Raw genomic sequence first — 23,961 nt, 5'->3', positions numbered from 1 at the left:
CATGTGTTTGGAAAGAGGCGTGACTTTAGATGGCGATTTGACTTGAGGGTGGGATCGGGATTTCATTGCTAGGCGGCTACCGTTAGCATTTTTCAAAATGTGTTACCCTGCCTTTAAATTAAAAAGGTCAACCACACTGAACTAATATAAGTACCCACAGCAGTACCCATAAGGGGTTTTGGCAACTATGTATTTTAATCCGTTGCAACTCATATAGACATTGAGAGAGTGGCAGATAGAATCGATAAAATGGTGATTACATTTTGAGTTAGATGCTGCTGGATCTGATGTAAGAGGTAAGAGGTCAGACACACATACACATTCACAGATAAGATCATTGATTGGCTTTCCAGAGTTATCACCCTTTACAGATGGAGCTTCTATAGGGTTTCTGTATGGCACTCTAGTTACACACACAAACTCAGATGAAGTAAATCTGAACCCTACTTTGCTTAAGGGGACAAGGTATCCAATATGACTAAGACTCAGCATAGACACAAAAGCTCAAAGGTGTGTGAGTGTCTTTCTGTGTGGAACGGATCATACCAATTGAATTTGACACAATGTTGGATTCATGACAGTGTGTTGGTCAGTGTTCTGGTTGGAGATGCAGAGCACAGTCACTAGAGATCTCACTCCACACACAGAGGGTAGCGGTGGGGAAACACATGTGCATTTTGCTACTGTCTGTTTTACCATGTCATTGGCATTGTTTCTGCACATGGTTGGTGGGCTTATGAGTTATGATGGGATGAGATGCAGGGAAAAATTATTCTGACATGTTTGTGTTTTTTGCTTTGCAGTGAAAGCAGATTACATTCAGCTTAAAAGACATGTTTGGCCTTTTCATGTTTTTGCTTAGACCCTTAAGACTGTAAAAAACTGTAGGGGTTCTTCAAGCATAAAGCTTTTCTTTTTTTCTTATTTAGTTTTTTAGTTAGATCACACACTGAAGTTACAGTACTGTATTAATTACATTATTTTAAAGACATTCTATAAGGAATTTGTAAGCAAAGGATATATCTGAGAGGGGCTTGAAAACATTTTTCTGTAGGGAGGCCCAGTGTAAAAGTTTGTGAACCACTGGCTTAAGGTAAAACCAAAACCTTAATTTTCTTTCATAGAATGATTCTGTATCATTTTTAAACTAAAGACAATGGGCACTATTTGTATTTTTTAAACCAGGAAATTTTTTTCTTATAACAAACTAACAATTTTGTGTAAAGCAGTTCAAAATAAAATAAATCTGGTTTATATAAGTCTAACTTTATTATATATACTCAATATTACTGTTGTGCAATTCAACCTTAATGCAATGTTGGGGCATGGGGGGCCCCAGGTCCTTGGACTTTGCTTAGGGCCCCCAAAATGGTTAACACACCACTGAATGTATGTTTGTTTATGCCATCATACTGCTTCCACTATGGATGATGTTGTATGCTTTGGATCATGAGTTGTTTCAAGCCTTCTCCATTCTTTTTTGTTCCTGTCATTTTAGAACAGATTGGGAAATGGTCCAGAACATGTTTGGCTTTTTACACTGCAAAAAATGACTTTCTTACTTAGTATTTTTGTCTTTATTGCAGTAGAAATATCTTTTTTTTTTAAAATCAAGATGTATTTTCTTGATGAGCAAAATAAGTCTAGTTTTTAGACAAAAAATATACAATTCAAGTAAATTTAAACTTAAAACAAGCAAAAATATCTGCCAATGGGGTGAGAAAAAAATCTTTCACCCCATTGGCAGATAATTTTGCTTGTTTTAAGCACAAATTGTATATTTTTGTCTAAAAACTAGACTTATTTTCTTAGGCCATTTTGCTCATCAAGAAAATACATCTTGAATTAAGAATTTTTTGATATTTTTACTGAAAACTTCTTTTTGGTGGATTGACCTTCCAAATGCAGTCCGGTCAACCACATTTTATAGCATTCAAAAAACAATTAAATGCGCTCTAAGCGAATCTTTGATGTCATTTCTTGTTGACGTTCGAAGTGTTGTCAAACAAAACGGAGCGTAGCTAACTCCTCCCCTCCCCCTCCCTTTCGTGCTTTCTGAAATAGTCATGAACGCGCCCAACCCCCACTACCAAATCCTTCTTGTTGTTTATTGGCTGGAACACTTTGTTATGTTTCGTGGTGGTAGGTTTGACCACTTTTTTTGTTACAGTTTGTGGAGCCTGGGCTGTCTACAGAGACTGCGTTTTTACAGTGTGTTCAGGGGACAGGCAGCTAGCAGATAGTGAGGAGGTGTTTACTGTATAAAACAAAAAAAATTTTATGGCCTAAAACGCGTGAATTCGCTTAGAGCACCTCCTTTAATAACATATATTTTCCATAAATACTTCACAAGTAGATGTTGACTTGTGTTCATGCTGCAGAAGGTAGTAAGCCTATTAGCTTTACCGAAGCAAAATCTTCTGTGCCTTTGCTACTACGGTGAGAAACAAATCAGTATGGACAACAACAAGATTAAATCAGATTTTCAGTGGTTTCTTGTGTACGCAGATATTTCTTGAGAGGATGCTGTGTTTACGGACTGTGTTTTTTTTTTTAGGAAAATAAAAGATCAGATAGTGAAAGCTATGGCTTTGTTTGTATGTGGCCTCAATGGCATTACAAAGATAAGAAGAGGCAGGATATAATTTAATATAACTCTAAATGTGTTCAGCTGAAAGCAGTCAAATACATTTGGGATGGCATGACCGTAAGTAAATACTGGGACTACTGTTGTCGTTTTTGAGTGAAATAATCCTAAAAATCACTGAAAGTGTAAACAGAATTGCATGTGCTGTATATATACCAGGAATGTTTGAGCGGGCGTGTTTACTCTTATCATTACTTGGTGTTCAGGAATAATAATAGTATCTATTATACTCACTGTGACAAGGCAGGCCAAATTTCTAAACGCAGACTATGGGTCTTTGATGTGTAAATGTGGGCGGCCATGCGTAAATTAATTTGGGTTTCTGACATCATACATAAGCTGTTTTGGCAGCTTGGTTTCTATCTTTTGGCTAAGGAGGGAACAGTATATTTATGAATGACAGTATGATTTCAAAACTTTCTTTTAAACTGTTCTCTCAAACTTCATGTAGATCTGTGTGTGTGCCGTAGGGTCACTTACCGGTGATGCTGAGGAGAGGCTTGTAGATTTTCTGCTGGGTTCTGAACGCTACAATAAACTTATCCGGCCTGCGGTCAATAAGAGTCAGCAGGTCACTATTGGCATCAAAGTCTCTCTCGCACAGCTCATAAGTGTGGTGAGTTTAACTCATATGCATATAACCACCATGTGTTATAGTATGTAACATATATTTAATAATATAAGCATGATACAATATGAACAAACAGATGTGAGACACATATGTGAATACACTTGTGAAGCTAAAGCTCTAAATAAGAGTGTCTGCTGAAGGTCAAATGTAAATTATTATATACCAATAATTGTACAACGATCACTGCATTTATAATATAGCTTACACACACACACACAATACATGTGAATGTCACAAACAAATGATTGCATTATATTCATGGCACAGCAGCAGCAGCCTGCCCTTGTTGCGAAGATTCACATCGACAGTTACTTTTACATGTGACCTAATCAGGCACAATGCAACAAAGTGAGAAGCGACATTTGGCCTTTTAATTTTGTCACGTGTATCTTTAGCTTTCAGTGAAAAACTCAGTGGTTCAAAATTATCCATATAGCTATATACAGTGATGTGAAAAAGTGTTGGCCCCTTCCTGATTTTTCAAGTTGCATGATTGTAATACTTTAATGTTTCAGATCATGAAACAGTTTTTAAATAAAGGGATAACAAAATCCAAACACACATGACCCTGTGTGAAAAAATGCTTGAAAACCAGCCATGCCTGATTACTGGCACACCTGTTAGCAATCAAGAAATCACTTAAATAGGACCTGTCCGACAAGTTAAGTAGACCAAAAGATCCTAAAATGCTACACATGTTGAAATTCAAATAAATTCAGGAACAAACGAGAAAGTAACTTAATCTAGAAAAATTCAAGACTTCAGCGAACCACAGTGAGAGCCATTATCCACAAATGGCAAAAACATGGAACAGTGATCAACCTTCTCAAGTGTGTCCAGCCTAACTTGCCTCAGTTAAGGTCAGTGTTCATGACTCCACCATAAGAAAGAGACTGGGCAAAAATGGTCTGCATGGGAGAGTTCCAAGATGAAAACTGCTGCTGAGCAAAAAGAACATAAAGGCTTGTCTTAGTTTTGCCAGAAAACCTTTTGATGATCCCCAAGACATTTGGGGAAATACTCTGTGGACTGACAAGACAAAAGTTTGAACTTTTTGGAAGGTGTGTGTCTATCCGGCTATCTGTACGTGACCTCAAGCTGAAGCAAACTTTTTTGCAGCAGGGCAATGATCCAAAACACACCAGCAAGTTCATCTCTGAATGGCTGAAGAAAAACAAAATAAAGTTTGGAGTGGCCTAGTCAAAGACCTGACCTCAATCCTGTGGCATGACCTTTAAAAGGCGGTTCATGCTCGAAAACCCTCCAGTGTGGCTGAATTACAATAATTCTGCAAACATGAGTGAGCCAATATCCCTTCACAGCACTTTAATGCAGGGTTCACACCAGACGCGGTAGAGGCGGCAAGCGGGAGTGATTTACATGTTAAGTCAATGCATAGATGCAATTAGGCATCCTGTGGTGCGGTACGCTCGGCGCGAATTGAGCGTTGCCGTGGGAAACGCACGAGTTGCGGCTTTCACGCGCGAATGAAGTGAGTAAACTCAAATGTTCAAGCGTTCAACTACGCGTGAATATACGTTTTTGCCGCCTCTACCGCGGTTGGTGTGAATGCACCATAACAGACTCATTGCAAGTTATCACAAACATTTGTTTGCAGTTGTTGCTGCTTAGGGTAACCCAACCACTTATTAGGTTTAGGGGGCAAGCACTTTTTCACACCACACCACATTAAATATGTTGAGAATTAATGGTTCTTGTCACTGTCATATCTAATAAAGTAAGAAAGAAAAAAAAAACATATGCAATGTTCTTCTGTTATCTTTACAGAATGAGAGGGAGCAAATTATGACAACAAATGTGTGGCTGACTCAGGTAAGGTTTACCTTTCCACTCATCACATATAACAGATAAATGCCCTAATCACACACATCAATGCAAACAAAGCACTGAGCAGATTCAAGTTCACTAGTCCAGTATATTGTGGTTTAGGTCATATCTGTTGTGTGGTGAGATATCTTTTCAGATTAAGAAATCTTTACAGAATTAAAATAATTTAGCTATACAAAAATTTAGTATATGGTATATGGTGGTACATGCTTTACTAATAAAGATTGTCTTTCACTTATTTTAAACTAATTCTTACTTTCCTGTAGGAGTGGAATGACTACAGACTGATGTGGGACCCAAATGAGTATGAGGGCATCAAAAAACTACGAATACCATCACAGCATATCTGGCTTCCGGATATAGTGCTTTACAACAAGTATGTTACAGATGTGACCATACATTGGAACAAATCCTCCAACCCATACAGTATAGACTGTTTATTAAAACAGTCTATACTGTTTAAAAATAAACAGAGTTACATTTAAACTGTCATTTTGATCCAGGTTTAAATTTTACAGTCAACCTAGATTATATTTAATCCTGTTGCTTCAGTACTTTAAAGGGATAGTTCACACAAAAATCTGTAATCATTTAGTCACTCTCATGTTGTTACAAACCCGCATAAATTTCTTTGTTCTGGGGCCGTATTCACAAAGCATTTTATCTTACCACTAAGAGTACTCCTAAATTGCACTAAAAGATTTTAGCTAGGAGTTTTCTCTTAAAAGTTATTCACAACGCCTTTCAGACCTACTTTTAGTAAGGAAAAATGATAACTCCTAAACTAAGAGTGAGTCTTCGTTGCTACGGATGACGTCAATTCTCATGCACGAGCTGCCTCGCAATGACCACGGTGATTGGTTGTTAGATGACAGGGCTGTCATGCGGAACATAACACAGACGCACCAAATCATGGAATTACAATATCGAAATATGTCTGTGTCCTATACAAAATAATAATAATAGTAATCCCATCGAAATGCATATATAAAAGAAAAGTCGTGAATTAAATTAAATTAAATCAAGCCTAATACAAATGAAAACCGCCAATTGCCTAATAATAAAACGACATTGCATTAACACTTGCTTGATTAATGTACATCCTATTAGCCTAAATAGACTACTTAAAGCAAGGAAATGTTGCCCATATTGAAAATCCTAATGTAATAAATAAATGACGGTGGATTATGAACTCGCCAAAACGGAAAAGAAAGCCCAACTGGATGCAGGATCAGTTACTGCTGCTGTCCCAGTTGGTGCTGGAAAAAAGAAACGTAATAAAAGGGAAATTCGGCACTGAGATATCAAGCAAAACTAAGCGTGAGACATGCGAGACAATGATACGCGGGTCAATGTACAAAACAACCGGCACCCGACCAACGTTTTCAACTAACCCGCCCGCAAGTCGGACCGCAAAAAATCGGCGGGTGACCTCAGACATCCGCTCATTTCGGATCAACCCGCGCATTACTGGGAGAGGATTTGTTGCAGATCAATGCAGCATTCCCGCTTGTGTCGCGGACCCCGGACGACTGCGAGAGGCGGTGGTATGCATTACAATTGCAGTAGAGGGTTGAGATTGCAGCCTTTAAACAGACTAGCATGGCAACAGGTATGCCTATAATATTAAATATTTAATTTCATTATTGTTTCATGTAATTCTAAAAAACTTCCTGCTTGCCATGAATGTAATGAATTATGAAACAAATGTTATAAACAATATGCTTACATTAAAGTGTGCTTTTCAGTATGTGCAATGCTTTTGAGTTGGTGAAACTGTCCATGTTAAGGAGGATCAGCACCTAAGACATTTTAAGATCCTTTGTGAATAGGTCTTAGTGAGTTAGGAGTCCTCTCGACTTCTTTTAAGCTGTCTCAGACTTAGGTGCTACTTTTAGGGCTAAAATGCTTTGTGAATTACTCTTAGTGAAAAAAATTAGGAGTTCTAAATTTAGGAGTGGCACGCCCAGTATTTTTAGGAGTTGCTCCTAAATTCGCCAGTTAGGAGCTACTTTTAGCCTTAAAATTCTTTGTGAATACGGCCCCTGATGAACAGGAAGGAAGATATTTTGATAAATGTTCCGTTAGTGGACCCCATTCACTTCCATAGTAGGAAAAAAGAATACTATGAAAGTAAATGGGGTCCACGAATGCTTTGGTTACAAACATTTCTTGAAATATCATCCTTTGTGTTTATCAGAACAAAGAAATGTATAGAGGTTTGTAACAACATGAGGGCGACTAAATAATGAAAGCATTTTTACTTTTTGGGTAAACTATCCCTTTAAACTCTGTTTTAAAACTCAGGGATTTTCTTTAAAATTGCATTTGAGGAGTTTTAAATAAAAAATTCTGCAATTAAATGTGTTGCTAAATGATCAGAAACAGACACCGTAAGCGTGGTGGCGCTATTAAAAGATGTGTTTATTATAACTTCTCAATAGGTTGAGTTTGGTGGCTCAGTAACATGCTTTGTTGGCTTTGAAGTATCAAGTCCGGGATACCCTTCCTATCCTACAGTACATACAAAGACATCTTTCTTTAAATACACAGGATAGAGGCCAATCATTAAAAAAGATTACCGGTGCTCGTATACTTCGCTTCTCCTTAGGTCAGGGACTGAGGGGCAGTGAATGAACAGACACTGCGGTGCTCCATGACAAATGTGTTGACACATCTTCTTCATTATATTACAATATCTGATAGATTGTTAAATGTTTTTATTTTGAATCAGCCCTTTAGATCCCAATGTATGTAGGCAGTGATTCAAAAAATAAATTTATAATTTTCTTTTTGGACGACAACATCAGCAAGCATTGTTGTTGTTTAAATATATCATTCATCATGGCGGACAAAATAAATCACAGATGAAGGTTTAAATACAGGGTAAAGTTTTAATCTAAGATTTGTTAATTAGTCTTTAAATTTAAGTGGTGAAATACAACTCGAATTAAAATAAAATTAAACTGTGATCAACAAACCCGAGATTAGCTCTAAACTTTTGCTTAAAGGGATAGTTCTCCTTAAATGAAAATTCTGTCATCATTTTCTCATCCTCATGTTGTTCTAAACCTGTATGAATTTATTTTTTTCTGATAAACACAAAAGAAGATACCATAATTGAGAAATTATGGTAAACATACAGCAGATAGTGACCATTGACTTCCATAGTAGGAAAAATATTTTGGAAGTATTGTGATAAATAATGAAGAAAATATTTCGATAAATGATGGTAATCACACAGTTGATGGTAATGTTATCATATTTTTTTATTACTACTATGAAAGTCAGTGGTCACTATCTGCTGTGTGTTTACCATTATTTCTCAAAATATCTTCTTTTGTGTTAATCAAAAAAAAAAAAGAACAAAGAAATTCATACAGGTTTAGAACAACATGAGGATGAGTAAATGACGACAGAATTTAAATTTTAAAGTGAACTATCCCTTTAATTTAATCCTTGCTGGTGCAACCCACCCTAAAACTCTGATGTGTTCCATTATAATTTGCATAATGCCTCTGTAAATTTGCACTTAAAGGTTAATAAATACACAATTTTCTTTTTGTTCTTTTCGTTTGGTAATGGCTACACCAATGGCTCCAATATCCGGACAAACAAGATTATAGCAATATAATTACGTGCACATCTTAGGCTAAACCTTTCAAATAACAAGCGTGTGCAACAATTACGAGTCATTTTATAAAGTGGCATTTCAGCACCTAACAAGTGAATAGCAACTCATAAGTAGCACTTAATGCACTGCTGTGTGCGATTATGTTTAACAGTTTAATTTGATTTAGATGAAAGACTGACGAACATTCGGTGGAAACAGGTTTGTGCACATTTATTCAGCAACAAACCCAATAAATTGAGCTCACGTGGTGTTGTGTGCATAGGCTGATAGGAGAAAAGAATCTGTTTTTCTTTTGAAGTATCTCAGAATAGTACTCGGTGAACAGCATCTCGCTTTAAGCAGTAGCTTCCTCGATTAAAGGGGACAGAGAATGAAAAACCATTTTTACCTTGTCTTTGTTGAATAATGGTAGTCTACCCGCATTCAAAAACATACAAAAAGTGCTAGACATGCTAAACATCTCAGTCTCATAGAAATTCCTCTTTTAGAAATGTCAGCCAGAAAACAGCCCAATCTGAAAAACTGATGCTTATGACATCACAGGCATCTCCCTGTCCCTACACTTTAAAATAATTGGCTACATTTTTTGAGTGGCAGCAAAGTCAGCCAATCAGTAATGAGATTGCAAGTTAAGCCAGTAGGGGGAGCCAAATAGGTGCAAAACCACTTGTTTAAAATCCCCCACCCTAATAGAGCTATCTGAGAGAGGTTTTTAGGAAGCTTTTAAGGCATTACAGACCCAAACAAAAAAAAGGTTTACATTACATATAAATAAACCCCCATTTTGACTGTTGTAGCCTGAAGGGTAATAAACTTCAAAACCTAACTATCGGTCACAAAGTGGTTGTTTTTGGCAGGAGGACAGGCTCATAATAAATTGAGATATCTGGCTGACATCATTTTTCTGATCGATACTACACGAGATAGTGATGTGTCGCCTGACATCTGATGATAAAATGTGTTATTCGTAACAGCTCCAAGCATCAGCTTCAAAATTACTTACTTGAACCAGTGTCGAAGTTGTTTTTCAGTTCATTTTAAGGCCATGAGCCTTGTAAACTTTTGGGATTTTTGAAGCTTTAAAGCACGAGTAAGTGTTTAGCGACAAACTCAATAAAACAAGCAAGCTGTCAGTGTTCCAAGATACTGACTAATTATGCAAAAGAGTTGCCAAAAGCGAAAGCAGCCGCCTCCCTTGTTGCTATTTATTCAGGTTGTTCACTTCTGTGCTCTAAAACCTGACAAATAAAGATGTTTCAACAGTTTGATCTGTGCCAGCTGTGTGTTTTCAGTACAGCCAATCTGTGAGGGCCAGTATTTTGGCATCATCTGTCAGACGTTGTTATATAATCTGCATTTGCACATGTTTGCTGCTTAAATTGGGCCAGATGAGTCTTTAATTAGCTCAAGAGGCAAATTCTTATGGTGTACAAAGACACTGGAGCATGTAATTCTTTGCTAAGAGCATTGTATTTCAAACTGCTAATTTTAATTGATAAGCTGTTCGCTAATAATTTTCTTAAAAAAGGGCACAGACAGCAAATCTGGATTAAAGATTTCTTAATAAATGCACTTTAATCACACACATTGTGTAATGAGAAGGCAACTCCTCAGCCTGTTAATATACTTTTGTCATTATAACTTATTTTGTGGGACGATACAGTTTACTCACATGGATTAATTTAAATAATTTTTTCCCATCTTTACAGTGCAGACGGGGTGTATGAAGTCTCATTTTACTGCAATGCAGTCGTCTCCAACACTGGTGACATATTTTGGCTCCCCCCTGCTATCTACAAGAGCGCATGTGCTATTGAAGTTCGCAATTTCCCTTTCGATCAGCAGAACTGCACATTGAAATTTCGTTCTTGGACGTATGATCGCACTGAGCTCGATCTTGTCTTGACTTCTGATTTCGCTAGCCGCGACGACTACACTCCCAGCGGCGAATGGGATATTGTCTCACTTCCTGGTCGGAAAAACGAAGATCCCAATGACATCAAGTACCTGGACGTCACATATGATTTCGTGATCAAGCGCAAACCCCTTTTTTACACAATTAACCTTATCATTCCCTGTGTTCTCATTACCTCTCTAGCAATTTTGGTGTTCTACCTCCCCTCAGACTGTGGTGAAAAAATGACACTTTGCATTTCGGTTCTTCTGGCTCTTACTGTGTTTTTGCTCCTGATCTCCAAGATCGTTCCTCCAACATCTCTGGCCGTTCCATTAATAGGAAAGTATCTGATGTTTACGATGGTTCTGGTCACGTTTTCCATCGTGACAAGTGTTTGTGTGCTCAACGTTCATCATCGTTCTCCGTCGACACACCGTATGCCTGAGTGGGTCAGGTTTGTATTCTTGCATAAACTTCCAACTTTTCTTCTCATGCGACGACCAGGAAGCTCCAACGTGCGGGAAAGGTTTCGACAGAAGCACCAGCAGAAATCATTCTCCTCAGATGGGAAGAACGTAAAGACGGATGGAGGACCATTCTTTGATGATCCCGTGCGTGTGTGTGGGGCGTGGAGGGTCGGTGATCTTCCTGAGGGGTCAGAGTTCAGACAGAGAGTGAGGGTCAGACATGACCAAGATGTGGATGAAGCTATAGAGGGCGTGAGGTTTATTGCTGAACATATGAAGATTGAGGATGATGATGAAGGGGTGAGAAATATTTAGTTATTTTATTAATTTATTGACTGTTGATTTGAAGCACACTGTAAACAAATCTATTTGCACTTAAGATGTAAAATATATCTTTGGTGTCCCCAGAGTATGTATGTGAAGTTTAAGTTCAAAATACAATATAGATAATTTATTATAGCATGTTAAAATTGGCACTTTGTAGTTGTGAGCAAAAATGTGCCTTTTGGGTGTGTCCTTTAAAATGCAAATGAGCTGATGAAATTCAAACACTGATCGCAATGATGGTGGTTTGTTGCAATTGAAACTTAGTTGTGCTGTGAATTATTTTCTCTCTCTCTCTCTCTCTCTCTCTCTCTCTCTCTCTGCACTAAATGGCAGTGCTGTGGTTGGATAAGGGGCGGTATTATTATAGTAAGAGCTCCTTATGACATCACAAGGAGAGCCAAATTTCAATTACCTAATTTTTCACGTGCTTGTAGAGAATGGTTTACCAAAACTAAGTTACTAGGTTGTTCTTATTCAAATATTTTGGGTTGATAGAGGCACTGGGGACCCAATTATAGCACTAAAACATGGAAAAGGTCAGATTTTCATGCCGTGGTCCCTTTAAGTTTAATCAACCAGGATTTAGAAGTCAACTATCTTGATGTGATGAGTTGCTGTAACTTATTAAATCAAGTTGAATTTGCTTTAGCTTTATTTGATCAATACAGTTAAAATGACTTAAAATCTTTGATTCAAATGACTCCAAATCAAAAACATTTTTTGATTTTAAGTGCAAGAAGATTTATTTACTGTGCAGTTTTTAAAAGTTTTATTAGTAAGAAGCAACACTTGGATTAATGGACTAATTGGATTTCTTAAAAGATGCTAAACCCCATAAATATATATTAGTCACTTTTTTAAAGTCGCCATGAAACGGAAGTAGCGATTGCCTTATTTTCCCCGTGGTGACGTATATCCGAATGAAACGGCTTTTGAGATGAAATAAGGCAGGGCTGGATTTGAATTTGTCCATCGAGATCTGATTGGATCGTTTGAAGTTGGGTCGTGTTGCTAATTGCTAATCACTGCGATCTTCTCCCGGACCCCGCCCACCTGCCATACTTTTGACCGGAAGTGAAGAGAGATCGTTTTGAGGAGGGGAGGAGATTTGCATTTTTGATTAAGAGCACACACGAATTTTTAAAAAATAATGAAGCTCACAGATAAGTCATTTGTTAATAATACCACACTATTAAAAATACATATATAGTTTTTCATTTCAATTTCATTGCGACTTTAAGATGTCAAGTAAATCTTTGGTGTCCCCAGAGTACATGTGTGAAGTTCTAGGTCACAATCCCATATAGATAATTTATTATAACATGTTAAAATTGCCACTTTGTAGACACTTAGAGGGTGTGTTTGTGGTTGAATAGTGCAGATTAAGAGGCAGTATTATCCCCTTCTGACATCACGAGGGGAGCCAAATTTGAATGACCTATTTTTTTCACATGCTTGCAGATAATAATTTACCAAAACTAAGTTACTGGGTTGTTCTTTCACATTTTTAGGTTGATAGAAGCATTGGGGACCCAATTATAGCACTTAAACATGGAAAAGTTAGATTTTCATGATATGTCCATTTAAAAGAAAGCTTGGTGGGAAACAGACATACAGTAGCAAGAAGTACAAATAGTATTCAGCTAAGGGTTTCTTACATATAAATGTATTACACTTGTACATATTCTACAATTTTTTATTTTAAATGTAAAATAAACTAATTTTAATTAACACCTCTGTTATTTCAGCTTAACAAGACAAAATCTTTAAGTACCCCTGGTTGGGTTTTGCAGTATGCCATCTCTATGAAACTGCATATGTTTATGTGTTTTATTCTCGTATCTGTCAAGTAGATCATCGAGGATTGGAAATATGTAGCCATGGTGATCGACCGGCTCTTCCTGTGGATTTTTATTCTGGTCTGTGTCACTGGAACTCTTGGACTCTTTGTGCAGCCACTCTTTCAGAGCTACAACACCTCCACGGCCGAGGATGAGTGAGTCACATCTTTCTCTCTTTTTCCCATCTCTTTTATTTATGAGAGAGGAGTGTTTGGAGGTCAGTGCCTTCTGGAGAATTCACATCATGTAACAATAGCTTCACCTTCAATGGGAAAAAGAAAGTCTGTGATCAACTTCGCTAAGTACCGACGCTTTACTTCTGTCTTTCCTTACCTGCCTTTCTCTTCTCTTGTGTCCTTGTTCCTGTCTTTTCTCTTTTGCAGAAATGGGGATTTCTAAAATATCTACTGGGTATTCCCGGACACATACCTGTCTAATCAGTTTTGACAGACATCAGGGTTGTGTGCTTTTCATAAATGAACTGAGAATGCCTTTAGCATTACAATTAAATAATTTAAGGCCAAAAACAGGATGCAGAATTGTAATTTGAATTAAAATAGAATGTATGATAGGATGATATTGACAGAATTACAGTTTTACACTAATTGTGGGAGGAACCTGTTCATTCTGGTCTGTCAATCAACACAAAAGTAACCAATAAGCTACTGTGTTGTAAGGCTGTGCTGTATCATGTAAAAACCACATCACAATACAAATTTTAACCTTATTAAACCAGATGTGCCGTCACCGGCACATTTTACCAAGCTCAATTAATTTTACCGTAACTCTTTAAACATTTGCGCTAGCAGAACAGAGTGGAATGGTCGATTTGAACAGTAAATCACAGAGAGCATTAGATTACATTGCAACAGATTTCAGTGAATGCGGAAATGTCATGAGAACTGTGGTAAAAAAGCCTCCTAAATAAAAACTGTGTAAATCAGTAACAAATTACTTGTATGCATGTACTACAGTATATTTTTTAAATCTAAAGTGTTAGTCTTAAATTGGCTAAAGTAAGATTCTTTTGATCATTATTTTTTAGTATTTCTTAATAAAAACAGTAAATGTTTAGTTAGATTTGACAGTCAAAAAACAACACAAACTTCCGGTTCTGAAGGGTTAAAGCAAAACAGTAAGTATCAACACAAGTTTTATAAATTAAAATCACGAAAAGCCTTGCTTCCACAAAAAAACCCTGACAAACTATGAACGAAGCCCCTATAGGAAAGCCGGCAAGCTAAGCATTAAAACGCTTAACGCTGCTGTACACATGGAAGGAGAACGCGGGCCATTTTTAATGAACAACTTAAAATGTAAACCTTAAATTTTGGCAAAAAAATGAAAAATGTAAACTGTAACTGACTGATGAAACACTGAACCCCTGCAACAGAAGACACTAATTATTATTAATTGGCTGAGGCACTGCACGCTAGCCAAGTTGATTGTTACAATTATTTCAATGGTAGAATCTCCCTGATTAAGTATCACTGCTATGAACAGCAACAGCGTCCCAAACTGCAGACTTCTATCTATATACAGTAGTAGGCGAAAACCAGTATGGCAATGCGAGTAGTTTTCGAAAAAACAGTACTTGAAAAATACTTGGATGACCTACTACTTCCAGCAAGATCCTGGAGTGTTTATTTGATGGACACTTTTTGCTGTCACATGACTCCAAGGGAGAGAAGTTATTAAACGAAGAAAAAGGAGAGTTTTTTTATTAAAAAATGTCAGAAAGCGGTAACACTGCTCTATTCCAATAGATATATTAAACAACTGTCCCATGTGGTTGAATTGCACTTGTTTAACAGCATTCCAGTTAACGACTAACTTTGTTGTTATGACGATGTGTCATGCGATGTATTGGATGTAGTACATCCAAATTCATTCAAACTATCAATATTCATACTATATAGTACCGTACTATAATTGCATTATGCGATTTTGGACGCATGAAATGTTTTACATACATGGGGCCCTATTTTAACGATCTAAGCGCATTGTCTAAAGCGCATATAGCGCACAGTCTAAATGGGCGTGTCCGAATCCACTTTTGCCATTTCAATGATGGGAAAAATGGTTTGTGCCCCAAGCGCAGAGTCTAAAAGGGTTGTTCCTATTCTCGTAATGAGTAATGGGTGTGTTTTGGGCTTAAAGTGCAATCAGCCAATGAGAATCTCAGCTCTCATCCCCTTTAAAAGCCAGTTGCGTTTGCACCATGCCGATTCCCTATTTAGATGGCGGAATCTGTAAACTGAAAAACTAAGCGGAGGAAAAAGACCACCAGTTTAAAGCAACACTATGTAGTTTTTTTTACCTTTAAATAATGTCTCTAAAATAATTTCAGTGATAGAACAACTTTTAACTGGACAAATTGTACTGTTGCCGCAACCTGAGCAGCCTCCTAGCTGCTACAAGCACACTCTGAAAGTGGTGGTGGAGGGTAGGAAACACAACCCCGCCCCTCCCCCTGCCTGCAGAAGAGTGTCTGATACCAGGCACTGTTGCGCTTTTCAACCACATGGGGGAGCTGCAACACTTTGCTTTTAGACCAAATGTAATTTATTATTAAATAAATAAATATAGCATTAAGTAGCAGATTTTTGTGTTTTTTGATTAAAGGGGGGGTTTAATGGTATTTCAAGCATTCTGACTTATTAACACAGTTATAGAGTTGTTTCCTCATGCTAAACGTAGGCAAAGTGTCAAAACAGCAGTTGGGCGTGTTTCAGAGTATTTCTGTGCCGAATGCACTTCGCCAGGGTTCGTACAAGTTTCGGCTAATTTTTTTCGATTACGGTTCTAACTGACGTTTCAGGGGTTTTCGATACGTATCACTTCTTTATATGGGCTTCCGCCGGAAAACTTCCCCCGGAAAACCCCGCCCAGCCGTCAGTCAGCGGGAGACGCTAGAGCTTGCTAACAGCTTATCACGCCACTCAGCCTTGTTTAATTTCAAAAGTCAACAATGGCACAACAAGAAGTGTGTTTTTGGATGTAAGGAGAAGACATCCAGCCTTATGGAAACAATGGATATAGTTTATTATCCGGATTAGCAGCGGAGTTTTGCGTGTGTGTTTGATGCGGTGGATTTTCAGAACCGGGTCATGACGAGTTACACGTGGTTAGTAAGACTTCTGTCTTATGTTGGAAATAGGCGCGTGTATATTATATAAATGACACGAACATGTAGTGAATCATAAGTTAAAACAGTGTTGTATAGTGTTGTATGACTCGTACTCGCTCCTCCCGTGTTATAACTCCTCCTTCTGCATTTTTTCGTACGTTATCGGAAAGATTCGGTAAAGCTAATATTTCTTTTATAAATCTGATTAAACTAAAGACTCTTCAGAGATATAAAGGATGTCATACTACTCTATAGGTACTCCAGATTAATATCAGAAATGCAGAAACAGCGTGTGTTACGTGAGCTTTAACATATACAGCTGTCACTTTAAAAGCTTACAGTAATGGATTCACAAGTCCTAAACCACTTTTATCCTAAACTTTGCACTTTACACATAACCTTTTTATACACATTTATATACGCCAATGAACATATTGACTTAATTATGAGCGTATGTGACTGTCAAAGCCTGAAAGAACACAGCTCTGCATGTGCACATTTGTTCCTGCTGAGATGCTATGGACAGCAGACTTTCTTTGTGTCCCAGCAACTTATTTTAAGGACTACAAAACAATAAATTGTTATACATTATGATGATTGCTTCACCAGATCCTTGCATATGAGACAGCAGGTGCGTCAAGCAGGTTTCACAAGGACTTTTCATGTGTGTATCGTCATGAAAGTAATGCATTATAACTTACCATTAAACTTAGAAATGTAGTAGAGATAATGGTTTTATGTGAACTCAGAAGATGTGATTCCAGACCCCTGTTGTCAGTGATATAAGTATTTGAAATGAAAATGATTTCTTAATGTCTAGTGACATATCAGGGCCATTTTATGATTAATTTATATACATTTCTTACATACTGTTCCTTTAAAGGCAAAAATATTCACCAAGTTGTCTACTCTATAAATAATGAAAGACATTATATTGTATTTATTTTTATGAGACATTTTTAATTTCTGGAAATATTTATACAGAATATGACAAATAATGCAGGATCCCAAAAATGCGTCATTTTGTTGATTTTGCACTCCTTCGCGATCGCGAACAACTGGAGGGACTGACTGGCAGCCGACTCCAGATTGTACAATCAGTATTTTGTCTCTGGTAAGGCCTCAATTAAAGGGATAGTTCGGCCAAAAATGATATTAAACCCATGATTTACTCACCCCCAAGCTGTCCGAGTTGCATATGTCCATCGTTTTTCAGACAAACACATTTTCGGATATTTTATAAAATGTTTTAGATCTTTCAGTTGATTAAATGTAATGTTACGTGGTCCACCCATAGTCCACGACCTTCAAGTCCAAGAAAAGTGGGTCCATCCTTCACAAATTAAATCCAAACGGCTCCAGGATGATAAACAAAGGTCTTCTGAGGGTAATCCGCGCGGTGTTGTTGTAGAAATATCCATATTTAAACTTAAATAAACGAAAATAAATACCTTCCGGTAGCACTGCCATCTTAGTCGCGTCCGCATTCAGGAGAGAGTATTAGTGTAGTGTACGCACTTTTCTTAGTGACGTATGACAAATTCGGAGGGCGGGGGCACAGAGCAGCAGCAGAGTAGCCTCCGTAGGCTGCGTAAGCTCTCATCCTGAATGCGGACGCGACTAAGATGGCGGCGCTACCGGAAGGTATTAATTTTCGTTAATAAGGTTTTAAATATGGATATTTCTACAACAACACTGCGTGGATTACCCTCAGAAGACATTTGTTTATCATCCTGGAGCCGTTTGGATTTAATTTGTGAAGGATGGACGCACTTTTTTTGGACTTGAAGGTCGTGGACTATGGGTGGACCCGGGTAACATTACATTTAATCAACTGAAAGATCTAAAACATTTTATAAAATATCCGAAAATGTGTTTGTCTGAAAAACGATGGACATATGCAACTCAGACAGCTTGGGGTTAAGTAAATCATGGGTTTAATATCATTTTTGGCCGAACTATCCCTTTAAACTTATAAATGTGACCATTTAGTGCATTAGATATGCTGTATTCGCTGCCAAGACGGACAGAAATATGGCGGCGTGCATGGTAAAAGTGAAGTCTTTGGTACCCATGAATACGAAAGATATTTAATATTAACACTGGTGTTGATATAAATGTGGGAGATAGGTCTGAATGGCTGCTACTCCCAGTAAAAAGAGCCAATCATCAATCGGAATCCTCTAGAGCAGTGTTTCTCAAACTTTTTAAGCCCAAGGACCACTTTATCTTCCAATTTTTTTCTGGGGACCACCTAATAGAATCCCACTCTAACATGCCCCCAAAAAACAACAAAATAGGAAGGATAAGCTAAATTTAAGTTTAATATGCAACTGTTTCAAGTCAAAACTAATTTTTTAAACACAAATGATCAGAAATAATTATATTAATTTTATTTCATTTGAAAAAGTAAATGTGAAATGAGTTACAGCTTAATGTGAACAACAAACTGCACATATGAAAAAAGACTGCAATTAAACATACTGTAACAGCCTAGGTCCCACTTAATGTCATTCCAAAGAGCCATTAGTTTAAAACTGAGGTGGTGGGTATATGAAGTCTATGGTTGTAACTATGGTAACAATAAAATGCTGAAAAAAATGTTCCCCTTAATGTCCAAAATCACTGAAATTACAGAGATTTTACACATGAAACAAAAACTAGTACATTACAAAACTAATAGATCTGTGGATTTTAGCTGCTTTCAGTTGACGCTTGATCTTTTCTTTTGACTCATCTTTGGTTTAGCCACCGATCCATTTTTAAGTTATTAAAACAGAATGGCAAGATCTGATATCACAGTTTCACAAGTGCATTAAAAATCTACTTAAATAAGTGACGATTGTATAAACACTTGCCTAGTTTAGGTCATCTTTTGGCAGACCACTGGGGGGTTTTGCCACACTTTGAGAATTACTGCTCTAGGAGAGGGACTTTGCTCATGTGCAGAATAGACAGGTCTTGTTTGTTATGTTCTAACAAGACCTTAGAGGCGTTGCAAATATGGCAGACTGATACTACTTCCCTAAAAGACAATATACAGAATCGTAGTGTGCTGTGGTCATAGCTGTGTTTAATCGTAAATGAAACAGCTATTGACCAAACAGAATGAAGGACTCTAACTAACAATTTTTAAGCATATAAGCAGAAACCTTTGTAGCGCCAGTGATGATTCTTTTGGTATCCCACCTCCAACCCAACTTCTCTATTCTAATTCACCTTATTTTGTCCAGTTGTGTACTTCAGATCAGAACTCAGATCAAGCTAGAGATCAAGCACTGCCTTCATGGAAAGCAGGCAAATTAGTTTACACTTATTTCTAAAACAAGAGAATTCAAATTCCAATTTAACATCCTGTGGGGCATGTTGAAAATTGCATTTCAGTTCAAGCTCATGAACAGAAATGAAGCAAATATAGAAATTCTTAATTTTTGCCCAACCCTGACATACATAAACAGAACCACAAATACACTTTATCTACTTCAATGTTCATCAGCAAAACATGAATCTCTGTGTCACATGACAGATTCTACAGTACACTTTCAAAGCTATACTGTAAAGAGATGGGTTTTTTCAACTAATAGCCTTTAAAATCCACTACTTTATATGTGTCACTGAATACACAACCTTGCAAAAAATGTTATATAACTATATGTTGTTCGTAGTGTTCACTTTTATAATTTTTCATATTTAGCACTATCAAAGACAGTTTACAGGGTTTTAAGAGCAGGATGTTTTTTGGAGACCTTGGTACAAGGACTAAAATGCTTGATTTGCTCTTCTGCTTGCCCTCACCCAAACTGCCCAGACACACAAACTGTAGTTTAATCAATATTGTTTGTTATGTAAGTTTATGTATTTCTACTGTACATGCAGAAGTCTGTCACTTGTTTTCTTTTTAGGTTGCCTAATAAGAAAAGTGTCATGCAATGAATAAAAAACACTTCACTTCATAACATACAGTTTTTAAAATGGGCATTGTATTTATAAGCGTAAAGTTTTTCTTCATTTGATGCTGTACAGTTAGTGGTATTTTTTATTTGAGATTGATATACTTTACTTTGTTTTTATGTCTCACTTCTGTTACGTTTTTTGAGCGTCTTTTTTGCCTAAATAGAGCCAGTGACTAAGTGGAAAATAGAGAAGCCTGTGGGAGCCAGGGAAACCAATACAGCACAGATATTAATGTTACTATATTGTGACAACAGGCGTAAATGTGTTTTAACTGGTGTTATGTAAACGGATATTAAAAATAACTTGGCACAAACTGAAACTCTGCATGACTTTGTCTGCTAGTAAGACTAATGAAACGTAGTCCTGCGTATAAAAGGTCTTGTGATTTTTGTAGCTTCACCTATCCAAGATTCTCCCACTTAGACAGGAATAGGCAGCCAAAGGCAGGGGCGGGTATACGTTGAAAAAATATGACAAAATATCAAAACTCTTTGGTTATCTTTGACCGCAATTCTAAATGGTCTAATCAATTTCAATGGATTATGCTAAGCTATGCTAAAAGTGGTACCACCATACCCGGAGATCAGGTAAATGGATTCCAAAACAGTAAAAATCAAATGTTTAACTAGTGGAGCTGGAAAATAAGCATATTTTCAAAAAAAGTGGAGTGTCCCTTTAATGCGATTATTGCAGGCAAATACTTCAGTCACTTGCTAGTGCTAAACAACAGGATGAATGTAGAGGCCTATTTCTCCCCAATAATACTTTGTTATTTATTTGTATATATAAATTGGACATTTTATGTAGAATGTGAAAATAATTATATCAAGGTTTTGTATTACGGTCATTTAGGATTCGACTGTGTAGAATTACATTTTGTAAAAAGTGGTTTGCTATGCAATTTTATGGTAAACAACTCATTAAGCTTAGGAAATGCACAAGTGCTTCCAATGGTTTCTTGAATGCCAGAGGATTTCTGCCACAAGGCAGTATGCTAGACAAATTACACATCTGAGTAAAAATTGGCACCAGGGTTTTGATCCAATACGACAAAGACTAATGCATGTATGATTCAGGATTCATTTATTACTTTGGTTGTTTATAATTGGATTGAGCTTCTCTTTGGAGTCCTGCTTCCATGGTTACACTGATCTTTTTCTATTCAAGTTATCTCCCCTCTTCTCCCCTCCTTCAATGTGTGTATGTTTGTGTGTCTGTACATAACCACACTATTCATTAACACTTTGTTGTGATTCTGCATTTGTTTAATTGCTCATCTCTCTGTGAGTGGCTTCATGAACACATAAAACACATGAAGCCTAATGGAATGTCCTTTCTCTCTACTCATCTGTACTCATGCAGTCATGACAAGTAATAACCATTTTTCAATGCAGATGTAAAACATTACCACTGTATTGTTTAAATCACTGTCAAGTATTCAAAATATTGTCTGGAAAACTTCTAGAAGTGCTAAAATATTTAATACTTAAGTTGTTCAGGAGGTAATTAGAGCTACATAAGATTAATGTGGTCATAAATTAAAAAGAACCAGAGAAAATCAATGAAATGTGTTTTTTTGCGGATGCATAAGAATGACAAGTCAAGAGAATTTTTTTTTTTGAGGTGTCAATCTTTATTTATTTATTTTTATTTGCACATATATTTCCAGCTGCCCATAGCGATGATGTCGGGTGGAAGATTTAACATGGCAACTTGATCGCATCAGCAAAGACCGTCGCTGTTGTCTGCAATGCTGCTGATCAGCAGAAAAGCCCCTCCATTGCTTATAGCACACGGAGATATCGACATCTTTCATATTTACTGTTCACATACGCACTGCTGCAGTGTACATTTGTGAGAAAGGGGGAATGTGTTTGTTCATATTAGTGCACATCCTGGATTAAATATTTAACATGAATTTTATATGTTTTTATAATATAATTGTTTTTATAATCATTCATTTGAATACACTTTTTCTTGTTTATGGAAAATCTCGATGGTAACATGGGATAAACTTTTTTTGTGTGTGTAAAGGGGAGAGAATTTGGGTTTTGATTCAGCTTTGGAAAAAGCGTTTATTCTCTTTATCCTTTTGTTCAATTACAGTTTTATAATTCTCAACAACTTGAACACTTTGTTTGCAAATTATTATTTCATTATCCACATTTAGCACAAAAACATGAATTATACCATAAGTATCAGGTTTTCATATTTCCTCTGCAGCACAAAACAATGAATTGTGTTTTGTCAATGTCCAAGTTCTTCAGAAGGTGACTTGTTTAACCATCAATGCAAAATTAAGATGTAAACTGAAGTCAATTGACTTACAGTTTTTTACAATCACTTTGCTACTATTTTCAGAACCTTGATGTCATTTTTCACAACTCTAGACACAAAACTCACAACCAAAGATCAAAATGCACATTTTTCAAAACTCTTAACTCTTTTCTCAATTGCTTGGATACAATACACATAAAACTTGGATCATTTGTTCATTCAACCAAAATCACATGTTCAATATGACACAACTTAACATCAAAGTACTACTGTTTCAAAAGGCTATTCACACATCACATTTCAAATAAGTGTCTATTCATTTTCTTACAATGATCTAACTATCAATCAATACAACTGCCCAAAATGATAAGTAACTGTTGCATTATTCGTAATAGTTGTATGGAAACAGACAAAGAATCTTCCATGTTTACTGAAAATCATGAAAGTTTCAAGATAATGAGGTTCATTGTAACCAATAAGCATGGAGCATGAACCAATTATCACTGTACTGTATAGATGCAGGCCCTTGTAATTGCTTGTCCAATTCTGCCAACTTGTTACTGATGATTGAGTGCAGATTGTGAAATGATGTGACCTATGTTGTGATTGTACTGTAGTGTTTTCATCAATACATTACAAACTTTGTTCAATGATTCCAATGTGTCTGTCGTATTCTCTCTACTACTGCAGAACTTTTACAGATATGTATTTGCTCTACATGTACCATAATGAAATCTGTATCACCAATTTTGTTCTACAATACTTAATGATTGTACAAACAATGACTTAGTGAAACTATCAGTTGCTTGTGTGTGGGTGATCTATAGTTATGTTTCCATGGTATTTCACAGTAAATTTGTGTTTTGAAACAATGATTGTGCAAGTGCAAGATGTCTTTAAAGATGTGAATGCACAATGCAATGTTTTGAACACTAGACAGCCTGTGTTACAAGTGATTACCGTTTTGAGTTTTGTATCTAGAGTTGTGAAAAATGACATCAAGGTTCTGAAAATAGTAGCAAAGTGATTGTAAAAAACTGTAAAGACCTGCTGTAAATTTGCTATCAACAATGAAAGTCAAGAGAATGTGTATTTTTTTTATATATAAACAATTAGATTTAAAAACTTAATATGACATGCTTAAAATTAATAGTTAATAATTTTTTTAAGAATATTACATTCCTACATATAAAAATAAAAATGTCACTTTTTAAAATAAATGTACTCCTGATGTTATATGATCATTGTGTAGATTAATCTCTCCTTTGACAAGTTTATAAAACTATTGTCATGACCCCATTTCGTCAA

The 23,961-nt window shown here is 36.6% G+C and overlaps 1 protein-coding gene across 1 annotated transcript; it reads left to right on the top strand.

The window, feature by feature from the left end:
- The first annotated feature begins 474 nt into the window (after positions 1-474).
- On the top strand, positions 475-22,257 carry chrnb5a (cholinergic receptor, nicotinic, beta 5a). The gene is made up of 7 exons (XM_065254935.1): positions 475-510; positions 3,099-3,263; positions 5,067-5,111; positions 5,393-5,502; positions 10,470-11,424; positions 13,305-13,447; positions 22,046-22,257. Exons 1-7 carry the CDS (start codon positions 475-477, stop codon positions 22,053-22,055), a joined length of 1,464 nt encoding a protein of 487 aa, XP_065111007.1. The 3' UTR covers positions 22,056-22,257.
- The last annotated feature ends 1,704 nt before the right edge of the window (positions 22,258-23,961 follow it).

This window comes from Paramisgurnus dabryanus, chromosome 4 (genome assembly GCF_030506205.2).
Source record: "Paramisgurnus dabryanus chromosome 4, PD_genome_1.1, whole genome shotgun sequence".
NCBI classification, from domain to species: domain Eukaryota; kingdom Metazoa; phylum Chordata; class Actinopteri; order Cypriniformes; family Cobitidae; genus Paramisgurnus; species Paramisgurnus dabryanus.
This window is presented reverse-complemented; position numbering and strand designations above follow the sequence as displayed.